General features: G+C 39.8%; 1 protein-coding gene across 1 annotated transcript in view; it reads right to left on the bottom strand.

Annotated features, from left to right (window-relative positions):
* Positions 1–23,461, bottom strand: part of LOC120375107 (sodium channel protein type 2 subunit alpha-like) — a 103,457-nt gene extending 79,996 nt beyond the window's left edge. The window contains exons 1-3 of the mRNA XM_039495799.1: positions 23,277–23,461; positions 8,535–8,851; positions 1,438–1,556 (exon numbers count right to left, since the gene is read on the bottom strand). Of these exons, the coding sequence (XP_039351733.1) occupies positions 1,438–1,556; positions 8,535–8,801 (386 nt within the window). The 5' untranslated portion in view covers positions 8,802–8,851; positions 23,277–23,461. The remainder of the gene's footprint in view (positions 1–1,437; positions 1,557–8,534; positions 8,852–23,276) is intronic.
* Positions 23,462–23,702: the final 241 nt, after the last annotated feature.

Genomic DNA, 23,702 nt, shown 5'->3' with positions numbered 1-23,702 from the left:
AGCCTACAATTTACTCACATGTGTAGTCCCGTCTAAAACCAGTAGGATTACTGATGAGGTCTACTCACATGAGTTAGGACTCACATGAAATTAGCTACTTGCATGTGCATTGGTTGTGTTTTCTTCAACATTTGCACTGTTGCTCAGTTGAAGTCACAGGTATCAATAGGGCTGCATGGAAGCCCATTGCAGGAGCATGAACTTTAATTGCATAAATATACTTAATATAATATTTCAGTGAATTGCACTTTCTTAACTGGATTAAAGTGAATTTGCAGTCATAAAAAAGAATTGATAATACTCTATGGACTATGGTTATTTTACACTCCCCTAATATTACAAGGCTCTGAGTAATCTGAGACATTTGTAAAATTGGGTTGTAAGTGTGCATGCTTTACTTGTATTTTACCATTCAATTTTCTGATGCTGACTATTTTCTTACAGTGTAAATGACCAATGACTGATGTCAGGTACTATAAACATACTGTAGCTGCAAACATGAACTTTGCATTTAGTTTATTGTTTAAAGCTGCAGTTCTGCATTAAGATACATTAATGTTGAGCCTTATGTGTGTGTGTGGAGCCAATGGGACTCTGCACAGGCCCAGGGGTCAAAGCTAGCAGATCATGATGCAGGAGGATGTGTAGGGCCTAAGTTGTTACTGTAATAATTGACAGATTTCAGAGTGGTAGCCATGTTAGTCTGTATCAGCAAAAACAACGAGGATTCCTTGTGGCACCTTAGAGACTAACAAATTTATTTGGGCATAAGCTTTCGTGGGCTAGAACCCACTTCATCCGATGCATGGAGTGGAAAATACAGGAGCAGGTATAAATACATTAAAAGATGTGAGTTGCCTTACCAAGTGTGAGGTCACCTGTATTTTCCACTCCATGCATCTGATGAAGTGGTCTAATAACTGAAAATATCTTCCTTTTCTCTGATTCTGATCACTTATGGAGCACCTTCTCACCTAATGAAAAAAACAATACCAATGTGCCCATACAAATAGCTCTTTACTTATGTAAGTAGTCCTCTAAAGTGAATTAGTGTCATCAGACTTAATGGGAGTATTTGCATGAGTAACAGGATCAGACTCAGCTATTTCTTATTAATGAAGTCACTGGGGCTCTGCATGGATGCAGGAGTCTTCCCACATAAAGCTCATTGAAGGAGAAAGGCCTAAATTTGTATCTAAAAACTAAATATTTAAAATCTGACAGTAGTGGGTGATTCAGTGAGGAATTCTGTGGTTTGGGATGAGCTGCATACTGCAGTTGTGACACTGATGCTTTTTAAGAGTGATTGGAGTATGTTCAGTGAATGTATGTACAGACACAAGGGCATTTATTTGTATATTTAAATGAAAAGTGTTATTTCAGTAATGATACTTTTTAAAACAGTCACATTTAAAATTAACCACTTGAAAAGGATATGAATGTACCAAAATCTTAATAGCAATTTTTCTAACGGGGTTGACAGGAGTTAAAATGTACAAGGCAGATGTGGCACTGAATCGGAAAATTGTCTTTCCTTTATTCAGTACTATGAATGTCTGGAAAAAAAGAATACACAATGAAAGTACAATGTACATAGCATTTTCAACTCTGGCACTTTGTCCCCCGCCCCCCCCCCTTTGGATTTCAATGACAGACAAGGGAACTGTCCACCTTGTAGGACTGAGTCTTTAGAAATGAAAGTCCTATTCTGTTCATCACCTGTGGCAAGTAAAGGTCGGATTTCTAAGGAAACAGCTGATTTAAGTTATCCACTGTTAATTTTCTAATGTTCTAAAATTTGTGTTATAGAAATTTTAATGGGATCGGTATTCAACGCATATAGTATCAATGGGAATTTTTGTCATCAGTGTTAATGGCAGCAAAATATGGCCTTTCATCACTAAAATAAACATGTATTTTTATTTCATTTATATTACACATTTTCAGACATATAAAGACAACTTATAACAATAAAATCAAGTATTTAAGTAAAATCAAGGTTACAAATGAAATCAAATACATTATATTGCACTCAGACATGAACAACATCTAAATCAGGGGTAGGTAACCTGTGGCATGCGTGCTGAAGGCGGCACGCGAGCTGATTTTCAGTGGCACTCACACTGCCTAGGTCCTGGCCACCAGTCCAGGGAGCTCTGCATTTTCATTTAATTTTAAATGAAGCTTCTTAAACATTTAAAAAACCTTATTTACTTTACATACAACAATAGTTTAGTTATATATAATAGACTTATAGAAAGAGACCTTCTAAAAATGTTAAAATGTATTGCTGCCATGTGAAACCTTACATTAGAGTGAATTAATAAAGACTCGGCACACCACTTCTGAAAGGTTGCCGACCCCTGATCTAAATGCTAAGGGCGAATTCTAATATACTAACTGTAGCTTAGCAGTATCATCCTCCACAAATGGGGCTACTTGTAAAGTACTGTATTCATTGTGACTAAAGGCATGAGACTCTGACCCTAAAGAATTTAAATATAATTAGAAAATCACCGTATTTTGAGTTTAGATAACAGTAGTATCAATTATATGAATTTCCTGAATTGGTATGTCCATAGGCAAATGAAGGGAAAAACAAAAATGCCAGCTGACATCAGTCCCATCAGCCTGAGACCATGAAAGAGATCCAAAAGCAGGGCCGGCTCAGGCTTTTTTGCTGCCCCAAGCAAAAAAAAAAAAAAAAAAAAGCGTGTCTGGAGTGGAAAAGCAGGGGAAAAAACAAAACAAAAAACCTGTGGCATGGCCAAAGCGGCAAAGCAGGGAAAAAAAACAAACAATAACACCGCATGGCTGGAGCAGCAAAGCAGGGGAAAAAAACAAAACAAAAAAACCCTACAGGGCGGCTGGAGCCAGGGTGCAGGGGGACTCCCTGTGCTGCAGAGTGCGCGCCCGGTCTAATGTGGGGGAGAGAGAGGGAGCGGGGGAAGGGGAGAGAGAAGGGGGGTGGCCAGGGCTTCAGCAGGGCACTCGCCCCGCAGCCCCAACCGCTGCGCCGCCTGCCGGGAGGGCTCTGCGCCACTCTAGCCGGCTGGGAGGGAAGGACGCGGGCTGCCCTGCTGAGTTTGCTGCAGGGTGCTCCCCTCCTCCGCCCCCTACAGGGCAGCCGGATCGGGGAACCAAAAAAAAAAAACAAAAAACCTTCCGTGCCGCCCTAGGATAGGGCGGAATGCTGCCCCGTAGAATCTGCCGCCCCAAGCACGAGCTTGCTTGGCTGGTACCTGGAGCCGGCCCTGTCCAAAAGGACAAACTCTGTTCTCAGTTATAGCAGTTATACTGACTTTGTCTGTGAACATTCAGTTTTGTGTATTTATTGTCATTTACATGTTGACTTAAAGGACACACAGTCAGTGTTTTCCAAATGGTGCCTTTCCTGTAGGTGATCCTCTTCTAGATTTTTGTCATTTCTATTCCAAATGTGTATGTGTTTGGGATTCACTTTGTTCTTTGGTCCTTCCTGAAACTTCTTCAGGGCATTACTACAGTTCCTTTCAGTCTTTGTCAAATCCCTTGACTCTGCTTTGTAATATCAGAATAGTCTTTGTTATGCTCTCTGCAGAGCTATCTAATATTACTGCTTTCTAAGTTGCTTTGCACTCTGTAAAAACTAGTATGTGATTAGAGATGCTGCCTTCTCCCTAACTTCCTCACTCCCACAAGGCCTCCTCTCTGGTGGGAGGTAAAATGGACCCCACTTTGGTGGGGGAGATACCAAGCTAAGGAAGCTGCCCTTTCCCCAAGGTCATTGGTCTGGTACATATCGTGGGGAAATCAGGCTGTGAAAGACCACCCACATGATGTGTCTGTTGTTAGGAGGGAGTCATGCTGACACAGACTGCCTCCCACTCCCAGGACTGACTTTCTGTCAGTGGTGGTGGGAAAATACTGCCCATCTTAAGGTCAGTGCTGCAGCAAAGTCAGTTGCCAGAGTCCAATTCATACACAATTTTCTCCTGATTGTAACAACCTCTATGATTAAAATTACTTTCTGCTAATTAGATAACTGATAGCAACAGGAAAAGGGATGAGTAATTCTCATTAATTCTCATTAGTCATTTGATGTCCATTCTTCTTTTGTTCAAAGAATAAAGTTGCTAGACATTTAAGAACAGATGCCATTTGCAGTAAACAGAATCTGAAGTTTACTCATTACTGCTAATGGGTTAGCTAGTCCCTGACTAGTTTGTCTTTTTTAACCTTTGTATCCTACATCCTTGTCCCCACATGATGTTTTGAGTTTACCGATGATCAAAAATTAGCTTTAAGTTTGTTGAGGATGTCCACTACTAGCTTTTAGCAGAAGATTGGGTGGGTTTTTTTTAAACACTTTGGCTGTAGAATAATACAGGAAATCAGACAACGGGTAAAATGCACGTAATGCAAAAACCTTTTAATTAAAAATACTGCACAAAACCAAGCTACTGCTGTGGTATCCAAAAATGAAAAAAAAAAAAAAAGCTCTTCTCTACCCTACACTTGTTGAGTTGCCTAAATGACCCTAATATATTAGCTATGTACTCTCTTTCCACATTAATTAACTACAGAAGAGCAATTTATTTAATCTTCATTAGTAAGTGATGGGGTTTGTAATCACATATTGGAATCTACTTTACTTTCCACTCAAGTTAATTTTTAATATTGAACTTGGAGCGGTAATTTAAAAAACAATACCAATGCTTCTAAGGAAAGCAACTCTAACTACAGGAGACCAGCAATGTTAGTATCATGTGATTATTCCAATGAACAAAATAAGGGGCTGTTTACCTTTTCATTTCCTTCTTCTGTTACAGGTCTGTGAAGTTCAGACCTCCCACAATCACCAAACACCAATTTAGTATGATGCCCCTGCTGAACGAGTCACATATAGTCCAAAGCCTCCTCTAGAGGTTCTCTACCAACAATTTTTCTTCTATACTTATATTTTTGTACATTTTTGCTATTCAAATTATAATATGGTACAATATAGGGAAAAGGGGACTTATCTTACCTCTGTGAGCTATCTACAGTTTTGCCAACTTCAAGCATTTAAAAATCATAATTCAGATTGCCATAAAAACATATTGGCTTAAAATTCATAAGTATTTATTAGACATTTAGATCATTTGTAGTGTCTTCTTTATCAGCCTTCTGATTTTTTTTAGTGGGAAGCTGCTCACTGCTCCCCAGCCTATCATCTGGCTGTGCCGAAAGAATGACAAGAGACATTAGATATGGGTTTAATCAGTCCACAACTTTATTATTAGATAGATGTCTGGGACTAACCCAGCGGATAAAATGTGTGCAGTGCAGGCGCAAAATTTATGTCCCTCCAGTAGAATCACTGCCGGGACCTTACCAATTCCAGCCAATTTTGAGGGGGAGGGGCTTCCACAGCTCCCTTCCTATTTATCCAGCTCCCTCCAGCAATTCCCTTGCCGGGACCTTACCACTTCCAGCCAATTCCAGGGGGCACTTTCACCAGTTCCTCCCCCCCCACCCCGTTTTCATCCAGGTCCCTCCAGCAATTCCCTTACCGGGACCTTACTGACCACCACCCCTTGTAGGAGGGGTTAAGGTGGACTATAATGATGGCGGGTTGGCTCCCTGCTGTACCAATCATAGGAGTCGCCAACTGCCCCCGGCTTGCTCAATTACCAAGCACCTCTCCTTAATTCCTTTTCCAAGCCATTTTTTTGTTCTTTTGTGCCTTAGTTTATGGAGTACCTGCACTGAACATCCGCTATACACTTAAATAAAGAGTTGCGACATATGGCCTACTGACCGTCATGCTATGCATGAACAGAGCCCACCTGAACCTGCTGCAAGGAAGGCAAAAAAAACCCTACTCCACTTGGACAATATGGTGGTAAGGGAAAAATTCCTTCCCAGCCCCCCTTGGTGGGGCAGCTAGAGTAATGCCCACAGCAGATATAGCTAAACACCCAGCATATTTGTGACCTAATTAGGGAGGGCGGGTGGGTGCTGCCCAGCCTGTTCTGAGTAAAGAAGGGTGGGGAGGGCCAGGCCCAGCTGACTTTTTTAAACCCCTCATTCCTAGGTGGTGAGTCATCCACCATGCTGACTGCTCTTCCAGCAGCTTTATGTCTTCCCTCCTCCCTCAAGCCAGAAAGCATTGCCCTCTTCTCCCGGTCAGCCAGCCAAACTCCTCCCTGCTCAAGTGCAGGGTGGCGATTAGTCAGTCACCTTCCTGTATCCATTGCTGCCAACTCTTGCAAGTTTATCTTACAGGTCTTACAGTATTGTTTGTTTGTGGGTTTTTAAAATTTCAAATAATTTCACAGTACTTGGCTTCAGACTCAGCAAATTTCCTGTATAAAAAGCGGCCACCACTCAAGTTCGGCAAAAATTTCTGGACGATTCATTTTTTTCACTTCAGCAGGTTACGTAGGCTGCTTGAACACTATTTCATTTAATTCAAATGATTTTAATAGATTATAGTAGATGTTAGCCTTAACATAGTCATACATTCAAATTTAGTTTTAAAAAGATTTATTTTAGAAAGAAAAATGTATTTAATTAAAAATCAGATTTAAATAAAAAAAATCAGATTTTTTAAATCATCAGTTTTTATCTAACCTGAAAGCAGCTGATGCTGCATTGTGCCCTTCTCCTTACTCGCAGGTATGCGGTCAGAAAGGAAACATTGGATGGAGCACTAGTGGGGCAGGGAGGAGTCAGGCATAGAAAAGCCAATGTGTAGGATGATAAGAGAACAGAGTACCAGCCTGTGGAGAAAAGTTGGTTAGGGCAGCAGCAAGGCTTGTTTGTGAAGGAGAAGTTCAGTCATACCATGGAAGGACAGAGTTGTGGGGGAAGTGGAAAAACAGGGAAGAGGGTTTATGGAAAGGAAGTGCAAAAAAAAAAAGTCTAAGCAGGAGGGACAGCAGAAAAGAAAGAGACAACTTGGGTCAGAGGGAGAAATGAAGAGGACAGAGACAATAGTGAAAAGAGACAGAATGAGGAGGGAATGGGAAAGAGAAAAGAAAGGAGAGCAGAGAAAGAAAACAAAGAAAATGCTGAAGATAAAAACAGACTGGCTGGATCAAAACATGTCTTTTAGAAAGAGAGAGCTTAAGAGAAAAAAAATGAAAACCCTGAAAATAAATTTAAGAGAAAAAAAGAACACTGAAAAAAGTTGATGTTTCATGGCTTGAGAATATAATAAGACAAAGGAAAGGTGAAAAAACATAGTCACACCAAAGGAAAGGTGAAAAAACATAGTCACACCAAATGGACAAGTTTGCTTACTTGTCCATTTCTCCCACATACATCTTTGTACCTGTTGCACATGGTCCCTTATGCATGGAACACCCTTACTAAACTAGTCTTCGAAGCCACAAAACTCTTCTTCAAATTCTTCCTCAAGACTCAGCTTCACTGTGATGCCTATAGGAGGTTTCCTCCAGTCAGTATTTTGATTCTGTTCTTTAATGGTTGTTGGATATTTACAATCAAAATTCAGATGTTTTCCCAGACTTTTAGCCAGCTGAATCAGTCCCCTCTTTTACTGAATGGTGTTTGTTATCAAAAGCAGAGTCAAAGTGGAGCTATCAGGCTCCTTTGGAGATAGTCAGGATATTCATTTACCAGATCCTAGGATGTATGGTGCTACATAAGGTAAAGTGTATAGTAAGTTTAAGGGATGGCTTGCATGAGTAAGGGGTTGCAGAATCAGATCTTAGATGAAGATGGAGAAAATAATAGGAGATGACAACACAGGAAGGAGTCAGAGAAGGGTACTGTCAGGGTGAGGACAATATGATTATTCAGTTGGTTAGGGGCTGGAGTGTGCTTCTTGTGGGTTACAAAGTCTTTTTCAAATATAAATATATTATGTGCTTTGGAACTGCTACTTTATATCCACAGCTTTATCCGCTTATTTGTCCACTTCTCCCACAAGCATCTTTGAACCCTTTGCATACTGCCTCTTATGCATAGAACACCTGTCCTGAACTAGCCTTCAAAGCCATAAAACTCTTCTGCATATCCCAAATTTACTATGATGCCTACCACAAACTGCCAGTTGAAGATTGGCTGGCACTACCCTGTTACCTACAACCTTCTCCATCCCAGAATCTGTTTTCAACAATCTTCAGGCCAATTTTGTGCCACTTACCTGGTGTCAATCAGGCATAACTCAGTTATAGCCTGTGGGATTACAGCAGTATAGACATGGCATAAATCAGATTGGAGTCAGGCCAATAGGCTTTCAGTATAGTGTTGTGGTTTGATTGCTCTAAAAATACAGTGATTAAACTCTTAACCTCTATCATTAATAGTTGATAGAATAATGCTACTCTGTGTAGAAGATTACTCTCCAGTAATTTCTCCAAGTATTAAATACTGAAAGGTACAATTAGATTAAAGGATCAGATATATTATAATGAAAACAACATAATGCATTAACTTTCACAGAGGGAGAGAGAGAATAGGAAAAAATATTCAATTGCTCTAGAGAATTTTACCCGACTGTCAACAGAGGCATCCAAACAGCAGTCTTAATAAACACTTACTTTTTTATTGATATAATATGGGTCCAGGTCCTCCAAGGGCTCGGACACCATTCCCGGAGGTATGTCCCCATAAATAAATGGCAGTGTCTTTCCTGCCTCCAAGTCACTATTTGGCTTTGGGCCATCTTCATCATCATTGTCTGTATGATCTTGTTTGGGTTTTTTAGCTTTTTCTTCTGCGGCACGCTTTTCAATAGCTGCGAGAGATTCTCTAGTAAAATAGCAGAAGCTGTCAGGTCCTGGTGGTACCAGCAATGCCTGTGCCATCTTTTCATCCTGCAAATTTAATTACGTTTAGCCTCTTGCATAAGAATGTCCTACAAAAGAAAATGCAAACAAGTTAGGAAAAACAGTGAAGGAAAAAACCCACCACACCTGGTTATTTAACACCACACCTAGCAAATACAAATTTATGCTTACTATAATAATACATGCTGATAATTTAAATGCCCAAGTAGTTACATCTCATATATTTTACCAAACTGATACCATCCTGTGAACCAAACCTCTAAGCCTTTTAGATGAGAGAAAATAGGAATTTTGATCAGGGCCAGCCAGGAGCAGAATGGTGCTCCTAACTTCTGGTCTGGGAGTTGCCGCAGCATTAACTAATTTTAAAAAGACCTTGAAGATCTTATTTGCTAAAGATTGGGGAATTTTTTAATAGTTATTTTTAACAGAGGAAAAAGAGAATGATTATAAATATTTAGTTTTTACTGTTTGGTATATTTTAATAGACATCATATAAATGTGAAATATTATTTAAAAAATGGAGTGAATTTTAGTGCTAGAAAAGAGGACAAAAGACTCAATTATCTGTCCATCCACAAAAGGCGTGCATCTAACAAGGTGGGAAAAGCTCCTGTCATGCCACACAAGTACTCCTCACATAGCAAAACAAAGCAAGAGATACCATCAATATTACATCGGGTATAATGCAAAAAACAGAATGGGGACTCCTGTTGATAAGCTGCAGCAGATGGTAGAGTAATATAAAAATGGAGAGAACTTTTCTCAAGGAAAAGGCTGGAGAACCATGAAAGGTAAAGTAACAGCAGAGTCACAGAGATTCTGGAGAGGGCAGAAGACATTGATTCTGGGGGGGAATGGTTAAGGCAGACTGTGAATTCAGCAAGCAACCCAGTAACATGCAGCTATGCTGAAACTTTTATTCTTTTAAGATTTTTTCATGCTGGGATACAAGGATGTGGCCTTCGCTGATATCTGCTAGAAACAGCCTGACCAAGACACCTGCTTCATATTAATATACTCAGCAATAATAAGGATCCTGTAGTCAAATCCACACCTTATTTCCATTCAAAAGGGGAAGCTGAAAATTACTTTAACAGGCTTTCTCTGGAGACTGAGAATTGAGCTGCCACATTTGCCCAGATAGCTGTTTGAGACTCCCCTGGGCCTTGCTGGCTGAGCAACACTTTTCTGCCACACCTTACAGGTTTGAGCACTTGTCACTTGAGTCTGTTGACCTAGGAACCTTTTCCTTACAACTGGTCTTAAAAAAACATGGTTCTTCTTAGGAGAGTTATTGGAACAATAAACGATTGTTTATTTGATTAAGTTGTTTTCATTTTAAAACACTGTCATTGTTAATATTATGCCTTGTCTACATTGGGGAAAATGTGTACCCCATATTATAGTAACTACCACCCAGGGCAAAGCTAAACCAGTGGTAGCAACAGTGTGAGGTTAGCATAGACAGGGCTCAAGCATTTTCACCACCATCGCATAAAAACATGCTCTGAAAAAGTTTTTATGACAAAGTGGCAAAAATTCCTGAGCCCTCTCTCCACTAGTGACATAGAAGCAATGCAGTTGCATTGTCGATAACTAGTGCTGTAATGTAGGTACCATAGGTGTTTTGTAATCAATATTACACTATGTTCTTTAATTATTTTGTGAAACACTCTAAGACCAAGGCATCATTTGCCCTACATCAGTCCAGCTGGTAGAAAGAGGCTGTTGGACAAGTATAATCTCCTCCATCTCTGGAAATACTCCAGCTGCAGAAACCTCTATTCCAGGGACAGACCTAGCTCCACCATCTCTGCATAGAGTTTGCAGGAGTCCTGGCACATGCAGCATTTCAGGGTAAGGAGAGGGAAGACTGGGGACAGGAAGAGGCATGATCAAGGCAGTCCTGCACCCCAGCAATTACTGGGAGCTAAACCAGTCCTCAGCTGCCCCTGAATAAGGGAGGTTCAAACTGCTTCCTCTCCATTCCTAGTGCCAGCACAAGTATGAATCTAGCCTTCCCTGTTTACTGGATGAATATGGACATTTTTTGCTGTAAATCTCACTGCACTTAAGCTTAGTTACTACCGTTCAGCTAAGATGCAATTTAGTTGCTGGAATGTGAACAGTACCTGTCAGAATTCAAAGAGAGATGGAGAATTCTAGACATTTAGAAAATTAAAATAAGTTCAAATGTCCTTCATGCAAAAAGTGCATTTAAAGAGGGATATTTAAAAAAAAAACCTGTAGGATTTGGACCAACTAATAAAAAGGTGGCACCACACTTCTCTGCAAATCTGTTCTTTCACAGATAACAGGCACCATGTTGCAGCAGCTTCAGGGTAAGAGGGGTGTTAAATGTTTATAACATACTGTAAGGAGCAGGGCATGGGCAGTCATGGTTCAAGTCAAGTGCCAGGAACCAAAGCCAGGTGTCAGAGCTGGAGGCAGAGTCAGGAGTCAAGTCAAGGGTTAAAGCCAGATCGGAGTCAGAGTCAGGGGATGAGCCAGTGGTCAGGCCATGGGTTGGAGCCGGTAGGGTGTAGGAGCAGGGACCTGGAGCAAAGCAGGAAAGAAGGAACCAGGAGCAGATGGGGATCTGGGATAAGGAGGCAGGAAGAAGTTGGGAGGGAAAAAACAGGAGTCGGGTCAGTAGACAGGGTGCATAGGGGCAGCCAGTCAGGGATTCACCTAGTTGTTCAAATACCTTCCTGTTCCTCGTTCTGGCTTTAGAACATCTGGGCCAGCCAGCAGGGCCGGATGTCTCCCCCGACCAGGAACTTTGTCAGAGGAGCTCTGCTCTAACGCTCTGCTAGCCCCTTTCTCCCAAGGTTCCAGTGAACTGCCAGGTGTCAGCCATGGGCTGAGCACTGCCTGGAGGCCCAGGTTCAAGATATGCGATTCCTCATGTATACATCCCAATCCATGGAGTTAGAAAACTTAATTTCTGGGTGACTACTATATCATAAGATCCCATATTACAAAAAAATGCCATAGAATACATTGGAGTATATTTCAGCATGACATTTTGTGATATACCCTATTGCACTTTTCTCTCAGTCACTTTCCTCCATTAACTGGTGGCTGGAAGAGTTGAGCAGAACATTTAGCCACACATTTGTGTCCAGGTATATTCTGTTTTACATATGTTTAAATTAATTTTCACTAATTTATAACAGTGGGTTTATATTAAATTATTTCTGCTGCTGAGTGGATGCATTATATTTCTCTTATATGTGATTCCTTTTTCCATTACTTATATTTGAAACCTCTCAGAAGTGAAGTAAAATGTCTTTGAGCTGAAGATATGCCATCAGTGGGTTTTTTTTATATCTGAATAAGCTAAACTAAATTGCCTGAAGGCATCTACAAAGACTTTAATGACATCTAAAGACAAGTTACTGGTGAAAGTGAAAGTTTCAGTGCAGAACCCTGTAGAATCTATAATTAATTATTTAAAATAATATGTCATCTACCTAGAATGTAGATAAGAAAACAGTGCTAATTATTGCTATATTCTGTCTACACCATTCATATTTACGCAAAGAAATACACAAGTGACAAAAATACTCAACTTTGTGACATTTGTCATGGCTCTGTTTTTGCCCTTAGAGCACTGGGACTTGAGTTATGTCTTCATCTGGAACCTAAGAAAAAAGCTGACTACTGAGCTTTTTCAGTCCATTAAAACACTGTCACACAGATATGTCTTTGATTATTGTTGGCATAAGTGCAAGACTAGCAAAGGGATTTTGTAAAATGACCTTATGTCCCCATTGTTTCTATTCTATTCCTTTATTTTCAAGGGCTTATAATTAGGCAACTTGCTCTGGGCTAAACAGTACACTAGGCTCACAAACGCAGAGATCCTGGTTTTAAATTTCTCTTCTAAATGACAAGTGATAATGAGTTTAGCTATCTCATCATGTCCATAATAGACATCTGTTCACCTTACAAAACCAGAGTTGCTACTATGAGGTGTTGTGGGGGGAGGGAGGGTTGAGGAACAGGACTGACTGCAGCAGTCACCCTCACTAACAGCAGCAGCGCGCCTAGCAAGGGTTGTCTTTTTCTGCTGCTTTGGAGAACCAGTACATAGAAAGTTCTGGTAAAGGTGACAGAGTCATCACACAGCACCTTCAACACAAACTAACAGCATGCAGAACCCTGAACTAATGGCCATCCTCACGTATGTGGATCAGCTATGGGGTGGGACTAGGAAAACAAGAAGCAAAGCACCCAGAGAGAAGGAGGAAGCAGAAGAAAAGCGTCCAGAGGAATGAGTAGGAGAGGAGGTCTGCATGGGGGGATAAGCCTAGAAAGAAGAGGGAAAGATTAAAAATGAAGGTGAAGAAAAACATCAAGGTGGCAGACACAACACCTTGTGAGTGTGAGGGGGTTGAGTGCACGGGGGTGCAGGAATGGGAGCAAATGAATTGGTGTAAGGCTGCTGTTTTAGAGGACAGAAGATATTCTTGCTTCTATTTTTTGTCCTGGGCTCTGTGGCCTCTAGCTGTAGCCCCACACAAAGCAAAAACCACCTTTGGCAGAATTCAGAATAACTGTCAGTCTCTGGTAATAGCAAGAGTGTTGCAAGTCAGGAACGAGATACATTTATTTGCAGAGATATGTGGAAATACGAACAGCACTTACTAGTCTATTCCCCCAGGCCTTGAGCTAGCCAGTGCTATTAACGAGTTAGATTCACTGGCATCACCATTAAACAAAAATAATTACAAAAATATAATTTGGATTTAAATTTGTTTATAGATTTTTCACCAGGGATACATTTTTACTTGAATAGTTAAAACTAAAATAAAATATCCACAAAACTATGTGGTTTGCAGAAACATAAAAATAGAAATTTGTCATCATAGGATTCTTTATAACTCAACATTCAAGTGATTAAAACAATTAACATTTCACAGGTTATATTGCACAGCACAGGCTTTAGATTTTGGAAGCAAGATAAGTTCTCTCTAAACCAGGGATCTCAAACTCAAATCACCACAAGCTGGCCACATTTCAATGGTGGATGAAGTTTTTATGAGTTTGTTGCAGACTCTTATTTTATTAAACATGTATTAACTGTTTTTCACAAGAATTTTTAACTGAATATGTGTGTGTGTGTGTATGGGAACATATATATACACCTATATATATATAGCCTATATATGGGAACAGTTTTGCATAGAGCAAAACTATATAGTTACTTGCTCCAGCAAAAGCCACGGCACATCTTTGTTACAATAATCAACAAGTAGCCTCTTTATGATTGCCATTCTTGTCTTTACACTTACTTTTAAAATTATTTTTTTACCTTTTTTAAAAATAGGCAAAATAAAAAATAAAACTCCAAAAAGAAAAAGATTAATGAAATGTGACTACTGTAACCCAAACTGGCGCACATATGGTCATTCGAAGTTAAGACAGATACTTGAAGACAGATCCAGCTGAAAATATCCATGGGCTTTTGAGCCATGTGAGCTCCAGAAGGCCATGGATGTTGGCTCCAAAGCAGCAGGTGTATTCAAAGGAAAGATCGACCTGTCATGGAAGCTAAAAACACCCTGCAGCATTGCAACCAAGATTTGCTGCAAAGCAGCACAGAGAGGGATGCTTCTGTATTCCAGTAGTCAAGATTAATGGCACAGTCATTGGCCCACACTTGCAGTAGTGCAACTCATTGGAGTTAAGTCTGAGGACTGGGAACACTGACTGGTTATGAAGTAGAGAGATTAACTGAAATGTAGTGTTGAGTATAGGTCAGGTGTGGCCAAACGGTGGCTTGTGAGCCGCATGCAGCTCTTTTACAGTTAAAGTGCAGCTCCTGGAGCCCCCCGCCCTCCCAAGATTGGGAAGCGGGGAGCTCGGGGCTTCTGCCCTGTGGCGGGGTGGTGGGACCCAGGGGCTTCTGCCCTGCATGGTGGGGGTTCTAAGGGCTTTGGCCCAGTGGGGGGGCATCGGGGCAGAAGTCCTGCACCCCAGCAGGCGCTGCCCCACGGATCAGGTTGTGCATGTCTTGTGGCTCTCAAACTTCTGAAAATTATTGTATGAAGCTCAGGTCAGGGAGTTTGGCCACTCCTGGTATAGGTATTTGGCTGCATACAAAGTAAATCCTGATGTTTGGCCTTTGACAAATATTTTTTCAAAATCCTATCAAAAGCCAAATAGAAGGATGTTCAGCTTCCTTCTTATTGTACCTGCAGCATGCTCAGCTGGACCATTGCTTCTCCACTTTTCCCTACAGCCATTTCTGATGGGGCTGCAGCCCAGGCTGATGAAAGGTTTTGAGGAAGTTCCATTTCCTTCATCTTTCCCTACCATCTCCATCCACTTCTCTTTTGCCCTGTTCAGGTTATCCTCTGACTGTCATTCCTATCCCACCTACCACCCCAATATTAGACACCTTCACCCACTCCCTCTCACTCCACCCTCTTCCACTGTATCAGACAGTCCTAATCAGGAGTGAATTCAGAAACCCTGAAAGAATACAGGTTTAAGTGGTTTCAGTAGCTTTGGGGCAGGGCTATTTGTATCATTCTCCACTCCTGCAATTTGTATTAAAACAGTAAAATGAGAAAAATATGGTTTTAAATATAGGGGTCCAGTAAAGAAAGTTTGTGTAATTAACAATGATGGCCCGATTCTGATCTCACTTCAGTTTTACACTATTACAATGCCATTTACTTCACAAAAGGTATCCAGGTTTTATACTAGTGTGACTGAAATCTGAATCAGGCCTATTTTATTATAGTCACAATAGCGAGGTATTAACAAAACGTAATACATTCTGGTTAATAAGACTGTGAGGTTGACTAAATACTGTTTTTATGACTAGCATTCTGCTGCAATAAATGGTCAAGTAAATACATGAAAATATATTATTTAATGTTTAAGCCACAATTCAGCTTCTAATTCAGCCTTGGCTGAATAGCATTTTTCCAGCTGTTTGGTATTGGCCCAAATGCTACAGTCAGACAACTGGGAGCCAGACTTTAGTTTGCTGATGTAAGAAAGCTTTCCACACTTCCCATTACTTTTCTCACCAGCTTCCTTGTTGCACTGTTTTGCATGAGAGATTGTGGTCCTTGACCCAGTCTTCAAGCCTTTAACCACTTAGCTCACTCTGAGATTACTGTTCAGCAGCCAAGGACACCAACCCTGATGTCTCATTTGTCTACTTCCGTTCCAATGTTCATGCTTTTTTCAAAGCCAGCTGCTGTACATGTAATTCCTTCCCCCATATGCCACCCCATCACCTTCTCCTTATTCAAATCCCTTCTGAAGACACACACCTGCTACAATACCCCAAAAAGGGAGTTAAAAAGCAAAACCAAACAATACTCCCCTAGTGGGGACACAATGCTATTCCTTTCCCTGATTTTCTAAGTGCATTTCTCTTAGACTTATCTTTCTACTAGACTGGAAGCTCTTCGGGTAAGGGAGAATTTCCTTTTTGTGGTGAACAGAACCACAAACATTTTTTAGAGTTTAACATAACAAAAAAAAAATCTGTCTGCTATGTGCATTAGTGATTATCCCTCATTTAGTGGTCTCCACATCCAATTATCTTCAATAAAACACAGATTTTATTGGCAAGTACAGAAAATAGAGAGAAACATGCAATATAAATTGACTAAATTATATATATGGCTAGAGTAATTAAGAAAAGATTTATTAGTTAGGCTTAGGGCTTACAGTATAAAATGTTATCTAATATAGCTGAAATCTTCCTTTCACAGTGTAAAAAGGACCAGTGTTAGGTGCTGTGCTGGGCAGGGGGTCATACTCAGGCAGCTTCAAAGCTCTTTCTCCCTTTGAAAGATGTTTTAGTAAGCCTTTGGGCAGTGGAGTCTTGTTAGCTTTTCCCCCCTCAGTTACTCTGTAACAAGAGTCCACTCCTTCTGAGGCACAGCAGTTTTCCTCCTAGGTAGGGCCCTTTCCTGCCACCAGCTCTCCTTTTAAAGTTTGCTTCCTCCAACTGGAGCAGGCTGTGCAGGTGAGTCTATTTGGTAGGGATTGCACCCAGAGGTGCTCATTAGCCTTCTCCTGATTGGGATGGGGGCGTGCCCCATTTCATTTGCCTTTAAGAAAGCTGAGCTACTCACCAAGGGAACAGAAACTTCAGCAAGCAGTTTTTTCACTTGATTTCTGCTTATACTTTAGTTTCCTTTTATACACATTAACCAATGTGTAAAAGTCCTTGCTGACTTACATGGCTCCTGTCATCATAATATTTAAGCAGCTCATTATTTGGATTCTATGCACCCAAACTCAGTTTGTTTGTAAATATCTGGAGGGGTTGGTGCTATATCAGTCATCTGTTTGCTATAAAGGGCTTTGTCCTGGCCATGCAGGAATAAAGACAAGATAGGCTTCTGTCTGGAAGGAAGGGGGTGTAAATACCCTTCCTCTCCTGGGTGTACTTAGTGGGTCAGAGTCCCACCTGAACCAGCCTCTTCTGGTTCACCTGGTTTCTTCCTGCTAGCCTGGTAAATTCAATTGTGATGAGCGCATTTTCTTCAGTGATAGTCTTTTCCAAGTATATGCCAAGCTGCACCAAATGTGCTCAGATGTGTTTACAGGACTAAAAAGATTAATGTACAATGCACTACTAATTTCTAGTAAGCTGTGCCAACGTTTTCAGAAGTAGGACAAAAGAAATCAAGGTTTCTGTTCCAGTCTATGAGCACAAAAATTGATGTCCATAAGATGTGGTGAAAAGATTTTCACTCTGGTTTTAATGCCTGATTTTATGCTAGACATTATGGGTGCATCATCTGACATGACACAGCCACTCAAGCATTTAAAAATGCTTCAATTATAATGTTAGGTATACTGTATCAGAAGGGCATGCAGCTTCTTAAACTAGGAACATAACAAGAGAGAAAACATTGTCAAGTAGCCTTTTTTCATTCCTGGTTGTAATTGCAAAAACTAACAAGTTCCAAGAAATCCCTCTTCTACAATAGTGTGATACAAAATAGTAAATTTCTTCCAGGGGGCAGAAGAAATTGCTTGAATACACAGCACTGCTTATTATCACCAGCATATGATTCCTCCCTCAGATTGCACATCATCACTGCAGTTTGTTTTCTGTGCAACTCTATTAAACCAAGAAGCTCTCTAAAAGGATCTAATACATAGGGACGCATTATATACTGTGCAGTTTAAACAGTTCTCATATGACTTCATTGTTTTGCTTTGTGTGATGAAATTTTGTGTTGGTCTGAGGTTGCATTTAAATATGGATTACCGATGAGTGACTTTGCTTGCTAATCTGATCCATGCCCCCAATCATTTAACAAACCACTCATCAACAGTTAATATCTAAATGCAAAGTGGTTTCACTAATTCATATAAAGTATTTGTATGAATTCATTCAAATTAGCCCACCCATTTTGGTTTGCAAAACTGCTTTAGAAATCACAGAATAGGCATTACTTTTAGGCATTACCACAATATAAATATTAATAATAAAAATAATGGAATAGTAATCAATAACAGTAATATATAATTAAAAGTGCTATATGTGAACTAGAAGTTTATTATTATTTGTCACACCAGACAACCATTTGCTTTTTTGACAGGATTTACAAAATTAATTGATGTAGGGAATGTAACAAGTATAAGACATTTTTATTTTAGTGAAATATTTGACAAGTTTCATGAAATCTTAGTTGAAAAATTAATTAAAATGGGTTTGTATATGACCAGTGTCACAAAGTTTGAAAACTGGCTGAAGAGCAGTAAACAAAGGAAAATACCAAATGGAAATGTATATAATCTGAAAAGGTGGTATTAAGAGGGGTGCTACGGGGACTGATGTTAGGTCAAATCTTATTTAACTTCCTCATTAATGATCTGCAAGAAGGTGTGAAAGCAGGTTAATTAAATTTTATGAACCCCAGTCACGACAAAGAAAGGAACTTTAAGAGTTTGGAAGTGTGGGCAGGAAATCATAAATGAAATTCACTCTGGGAATAAATGAAAGATCATACAGACAGGGAAATATTCTCAAACACAGATTATCACTAGGGTTGGGACTATCATAATAGAAAAACAAATACTTCATGTTTCTTCAGTTTTCAGTTGCATTACAGACAAATGGTTCTATATTGTCAAGGTGCCACCTCTACAATATCCGCCTCCATAATACCATGTCTGAGTCCCTACTATACTGAAAGGATGTCTATGGCTCAGCTATCATCCTGAATGTTCAGGGTCCCCAGCAAATACACTGCCTGGATTAATAACCATTGGGCATCTGCTCATAACAGAATCCATGTTGAGAAAACAGGAGTAAGATGATTCACAGTCAGGACTTCCTCAGCCCCAAACCTACTTTGGACCCAGAACTGTGCAGAGGAGACACACAACCCCAGGGACAGTCACATCCCTTCCCCCATCATGTAGGCTTGAAGAAGGGAGGAACTCCTTAGGCTGAGCACCAGCGGGGCCAAAGACTGAAGCCAGCCAGCAGACTAGCTACAGAAGCAGTTTCTGCAAGTACCTTTGGACAGTGGCAATATCATCAGACTATGTTTTCTACAGTTTTCACTGTTTTACTTTGGACATTCTTTTCTGTTTGCTGCCCGGTGCTTTGTTTGTGTCCTCTCCAGCCCTCTCCCTCCCAGCTACTTCTCTTCAGTCTCATTCTTCTCTTCCCCCTAACCCACTTACCTCCCTTCTCTCAATGTTCCCTTCCTTTGTTCTTTTTAGTGTATCCCCTCTTGCCTTCCCTCCTTACCAACATTTGCTTTATAAAACATTAAATATATATTAAATAAATATAAAACAAAAACTCATAATACTAATATAAACTAAAATACTAATATAAACAAAAACTAATAATACCAAAACTAACAATATTTGCAGAGTTCTGTTCACTCTGCTTGTATGCTACAGTTGTTTCCCCCACACTTTATCTGTCTTATCTATTTAGATTGTAAGCTCTTTGGAGCAGGGCCCATCTCTTAGCCTTGTCTATGTGAACACTTAGTTCATGGCAAGCTGGGGTGAAAACCTACCCCTCACTAGTCTGCTGTGCATAATGTGTCTATATGGACCCTGCTGCTGCACACTAAAAGTCACATAGTGCGCTTTGATCTACCCCACTTTGAAATGGGAGTAGACTAAAGAGCACTTGGGAACTTTTAGTGCATGGCAGCAGGATCCACACAGATGCTTAGTGTGCGGAATGCTAGTGTGATTGAGATTTACACCCCACTTTGCCACAAACTAAGCGTGCATGTAGACAGGCCCTTAGGGCATAGAGTTCCTTGTAAAATGGGGCCCCCTGATGCTACTGAAACATAAACAGTAAATACTAGTAAAAATTCACACAGAGCCTCCGACTTGAGATGTTAATTCCTGATCTCTAGTTAGCACTGTATCGTCATTGGCTGTTCCATAGCAATGGTTGCTGATGATGCCTAAAGAGGGACCAGTTTATGTTCTGACAATCTTGCTGTGACAAGCAGAGCACTTGGGCTATGTGAGCAATCATATGAGTTCCCCATTCCTGCAGACATGTATCTGTAATTCCTTTGATTCAGTCAGGCTCTGTTAGAGTCTGTCTGCTCATAATCCTTGCTTGGACAAAAACCCTTGGAAGAGTAGCTGATTAGATCGGGATAGGTCTCTAAGAAAATCTTCTCATCGTGGTCCCAGACACTAAGAGATGATGATTGAATAAATGAGTCACAATTTTTACTCTTCTTTAAAAAAAAAGAAATAACTCTCTATTTGAAAATCAATCAGCTCCTTTACAGGTTGGTCTAAGGGAAGCATTAAAAACTGATCTGACAGGAAAAATTATTGCTTATGTTTCTTACAAAAATAATAATCTAAACTCAAAATTATCTGAAACATTAAGAACCAGAGATTTGGAATACTTCTGTTTTCCTATCCCAACTAAACTATAGCAACTACTCAGTATAAGACATGCAGAGAGCAAACTCCACATAGCACAAGATGTATGGACTTTATTTAGACTTCAACAGTCCTATTGGAAGTCAAGAAAAATTTTTAAAAAATGGAAAACTTCTAGCAGATATTCTGCTGAATACCATAACTAACATTTGAGGGGGAAAACCCAAAGCTTTGTTTACCTCACAAATAGATATAAATATTCAATTTCAAGACTTCTATATGGTGCTCTGTACCTACAAACCATCCATTCCAAGGTCTGAATTCACTACCTTTTCCAACTCGATCAGAAGATCAAGTTGATTTCTTGGAGGCATTCAGGCAGAGTAGATTAGAGAGTCTATTAAAAGTATTTAAAAAAAGCCAGAGGGTTGGACAGATTTCTAATTGAAAGGTATCAGTCCAATCTTGACCTGGTCACTCCTTTACTACTGTATGTTTGACCAGGCAAAATCTAAGGGAGAGCTGCAATTCCTCTCCAAAATGTCCTTGTCGGTACTATATAGAAACTGAAGCAGCCCAGACCCCACCGCGCTGGTCAACCGGGAACCTGGATTCCACTTCTCAGGCTGGCCTTTAGCACACAGCTGAGCTGTGTGCTAATTGGGCCCCAGGTTGAGAACCGCTGATCTAGATAATGCTTAGTCCTGCCTGGAGTGCAGGGGATGGGACTAGAAGACCTCTTGAGGTCCCTTCCAGTTCTATGATTCTCTGTTTCACCCTAAGAGAAAGGGTAAGTCACACAGTGCCATCAGATGGGCCAGAAGAAATAGAAATATAGAGCAGAATGTCATTAGCATACTGATGAAAATGCAGCCCACACTTCGTCACTAATCCCCCAAAGGAATGTTAAACAGTAATAGTGACTGAACAGGACTCTTTGAAAAGCCAGAAGAGGGAGCCCTGAGGACAGGTGACTTATTGCTCAATATTTCCCACAGCAAAAAAAAAAAAAAAAAAAAAAAAAGGAATGAAATGAAATGAACTAAGTCATTTTGGTGACTCTATCTTCTCCTGCTAGTGACCACTAGAATGTCAACAGTATTTCATGGACAGCAATATTGAATCCAGTTGTTAGATCTAAGAGAATCAATATGGACATATAATTTTGACCATCAAAAGGAAGAAATCATGAACTAACAATATAAGCACATTTTCTATAACATACCCAAACCTGAAAACCAAAGTGCCTGGGAACAGAGAGAGCAGAGAACTCCAAATATTGTCACTGTTGCTCTACAACTTTCTTGACAATCTTCCCTCAGAAATGGAGATTTTGAGACAGGGCAACAGTTAACTAGATTGTCAGTGTCAAAAAGTGATTTCTTAAATCATCTCCTTGCCAAATCCAAACGAGAAACCACAAACGTTAAATTCTTAAAATCATGTATTTGTTTATTTAAATTGTGTTAACACTGAGCTAGGCACTGTGGAAACAAACACTTAGTTCTTCCATACCCTCACTTGCTTTGAGCACAGGCCTCAGAAACTGCTCTGTCCAATATCTGGGATCCAGTCGTACTTTACATACCAACCTAAAAGTGCTATTGTATACAAGGTGAGACCCTGCTTTGTAAGCAGTGTTTCTTATAATTCTGTGTTTTATTGATTTCTACAGCTTGTCTTTGAAAATAATCTCCAAATGAAAGAACATCATAATATTGTTATACACAGATATTTGTGGAACTGCTATTTAAAAATAATCCCATTTATCAAAGTGATAGCTAAGAGATATTTTTCTCAATTTACCCTTAGTGGCTCACTCCTAGAATTATTAATAATAATATTGAATTTAAGCGGCTTAATGGGAAGTTGTAACACAGAAGGGACATGAAAACTCTTCTGATTGCTTTCTTAATAGTCGTTTTAAGAAATATATACTAAGAAAAGGAATTAATGTTATACACTGTACAATGTCTGCTATATCATAAATAATGTGGCCTCTGCTTTATTAACTGTTAGTAAACTCCTCCTCCCATATAAAGACTAACATAACCTGTATTCCAAGAAACAAATAATTGTACAGAACAACATTTCCTTAAATATCTTTTTAAAACCTAGGCAATTACATTAGGCTTCTTAAAACATCACCTGTCTGAGCTAAGTATAAATTAGTTGCATACTGTCTATATCCCTGGATCTCTAGAATTTGACAACCTTATTAAACCTGCTGTTTTTAATTGCTGGGCACCAATATATTTATTCTTCTTCCTAAAGATCAATATCACTTCCACTGGGGACATAAAACACTCCAGATGAGTCAATGAAATATATACCTTGATTATAAGAAAATATACATTTAACAAAAATCAGTTTTTGTAAAGAAGACATTGCAACACAATGTCATATTTATAGTAAGAGGCCAGATATCAGGCTTCACTCTGTTTAAAAAAAAATCACACCACAGATAGTCAATTCAAAATGGCTTTAAATTCCCCATTCTTTCTTTTGCTTTACATTAGCAACAAACAGAGGCTGCAATACGAATTTGAAATGTGAAAATGGTTACACTGCTCTGATTTCTAAGGTATATAATGAAATGTTTTGTCAGCTTACCTGATGAAAAGAGAACAACAAATCACAGCAAAGCCCAGCATCCAAAAATGATATGATAATATAATATGCCTCCTCCTAAAATTATCCAGATTTCTGCCCACAAAGGTTTGCAAATTAATTACAATTTCTGCATTCTCAGTGGAAAAGAAAACACAGAGACCTTTCCAGAATCCTCTTTGCTTCTGCCTCCGCTTCCTGTTCTCAGTCTCACTCTATGGTACCCAACATATATTAGAAAACAGCTTATTAGGAGGGGCGGTAGGGGAGAGAAAAGAAAAAGGTGGGGAGGGGGGGAGACAAGCACCTAACATGGCAGCTCCACCTACTGGCAAAGAGAGTGAATAAATGTAAAGCATCAATTTGTGAAGCTCTTTCTTCCAACCCACACTTGACTCGACTCCTATATATCTATGCTCCTCCATGCAA

This window comes from Mauremys reevesii, linkage group 11 (assembly GCF_016161935.1).
Source record: "Mauremys reevesii isolate NIE-2019 linkage group 11, ASM1616193v1, whole genome shotgun sequence".
NCBI lineage: Eukaryota > Metazoa > Chordata > Testudines > Geoemydidae > Mauremys > Mauremys reevesii.
Note: the sequence above shows the minus strand (reverse complement) of the source record. Positions and strands in the feature narration are given on the sequence as shown.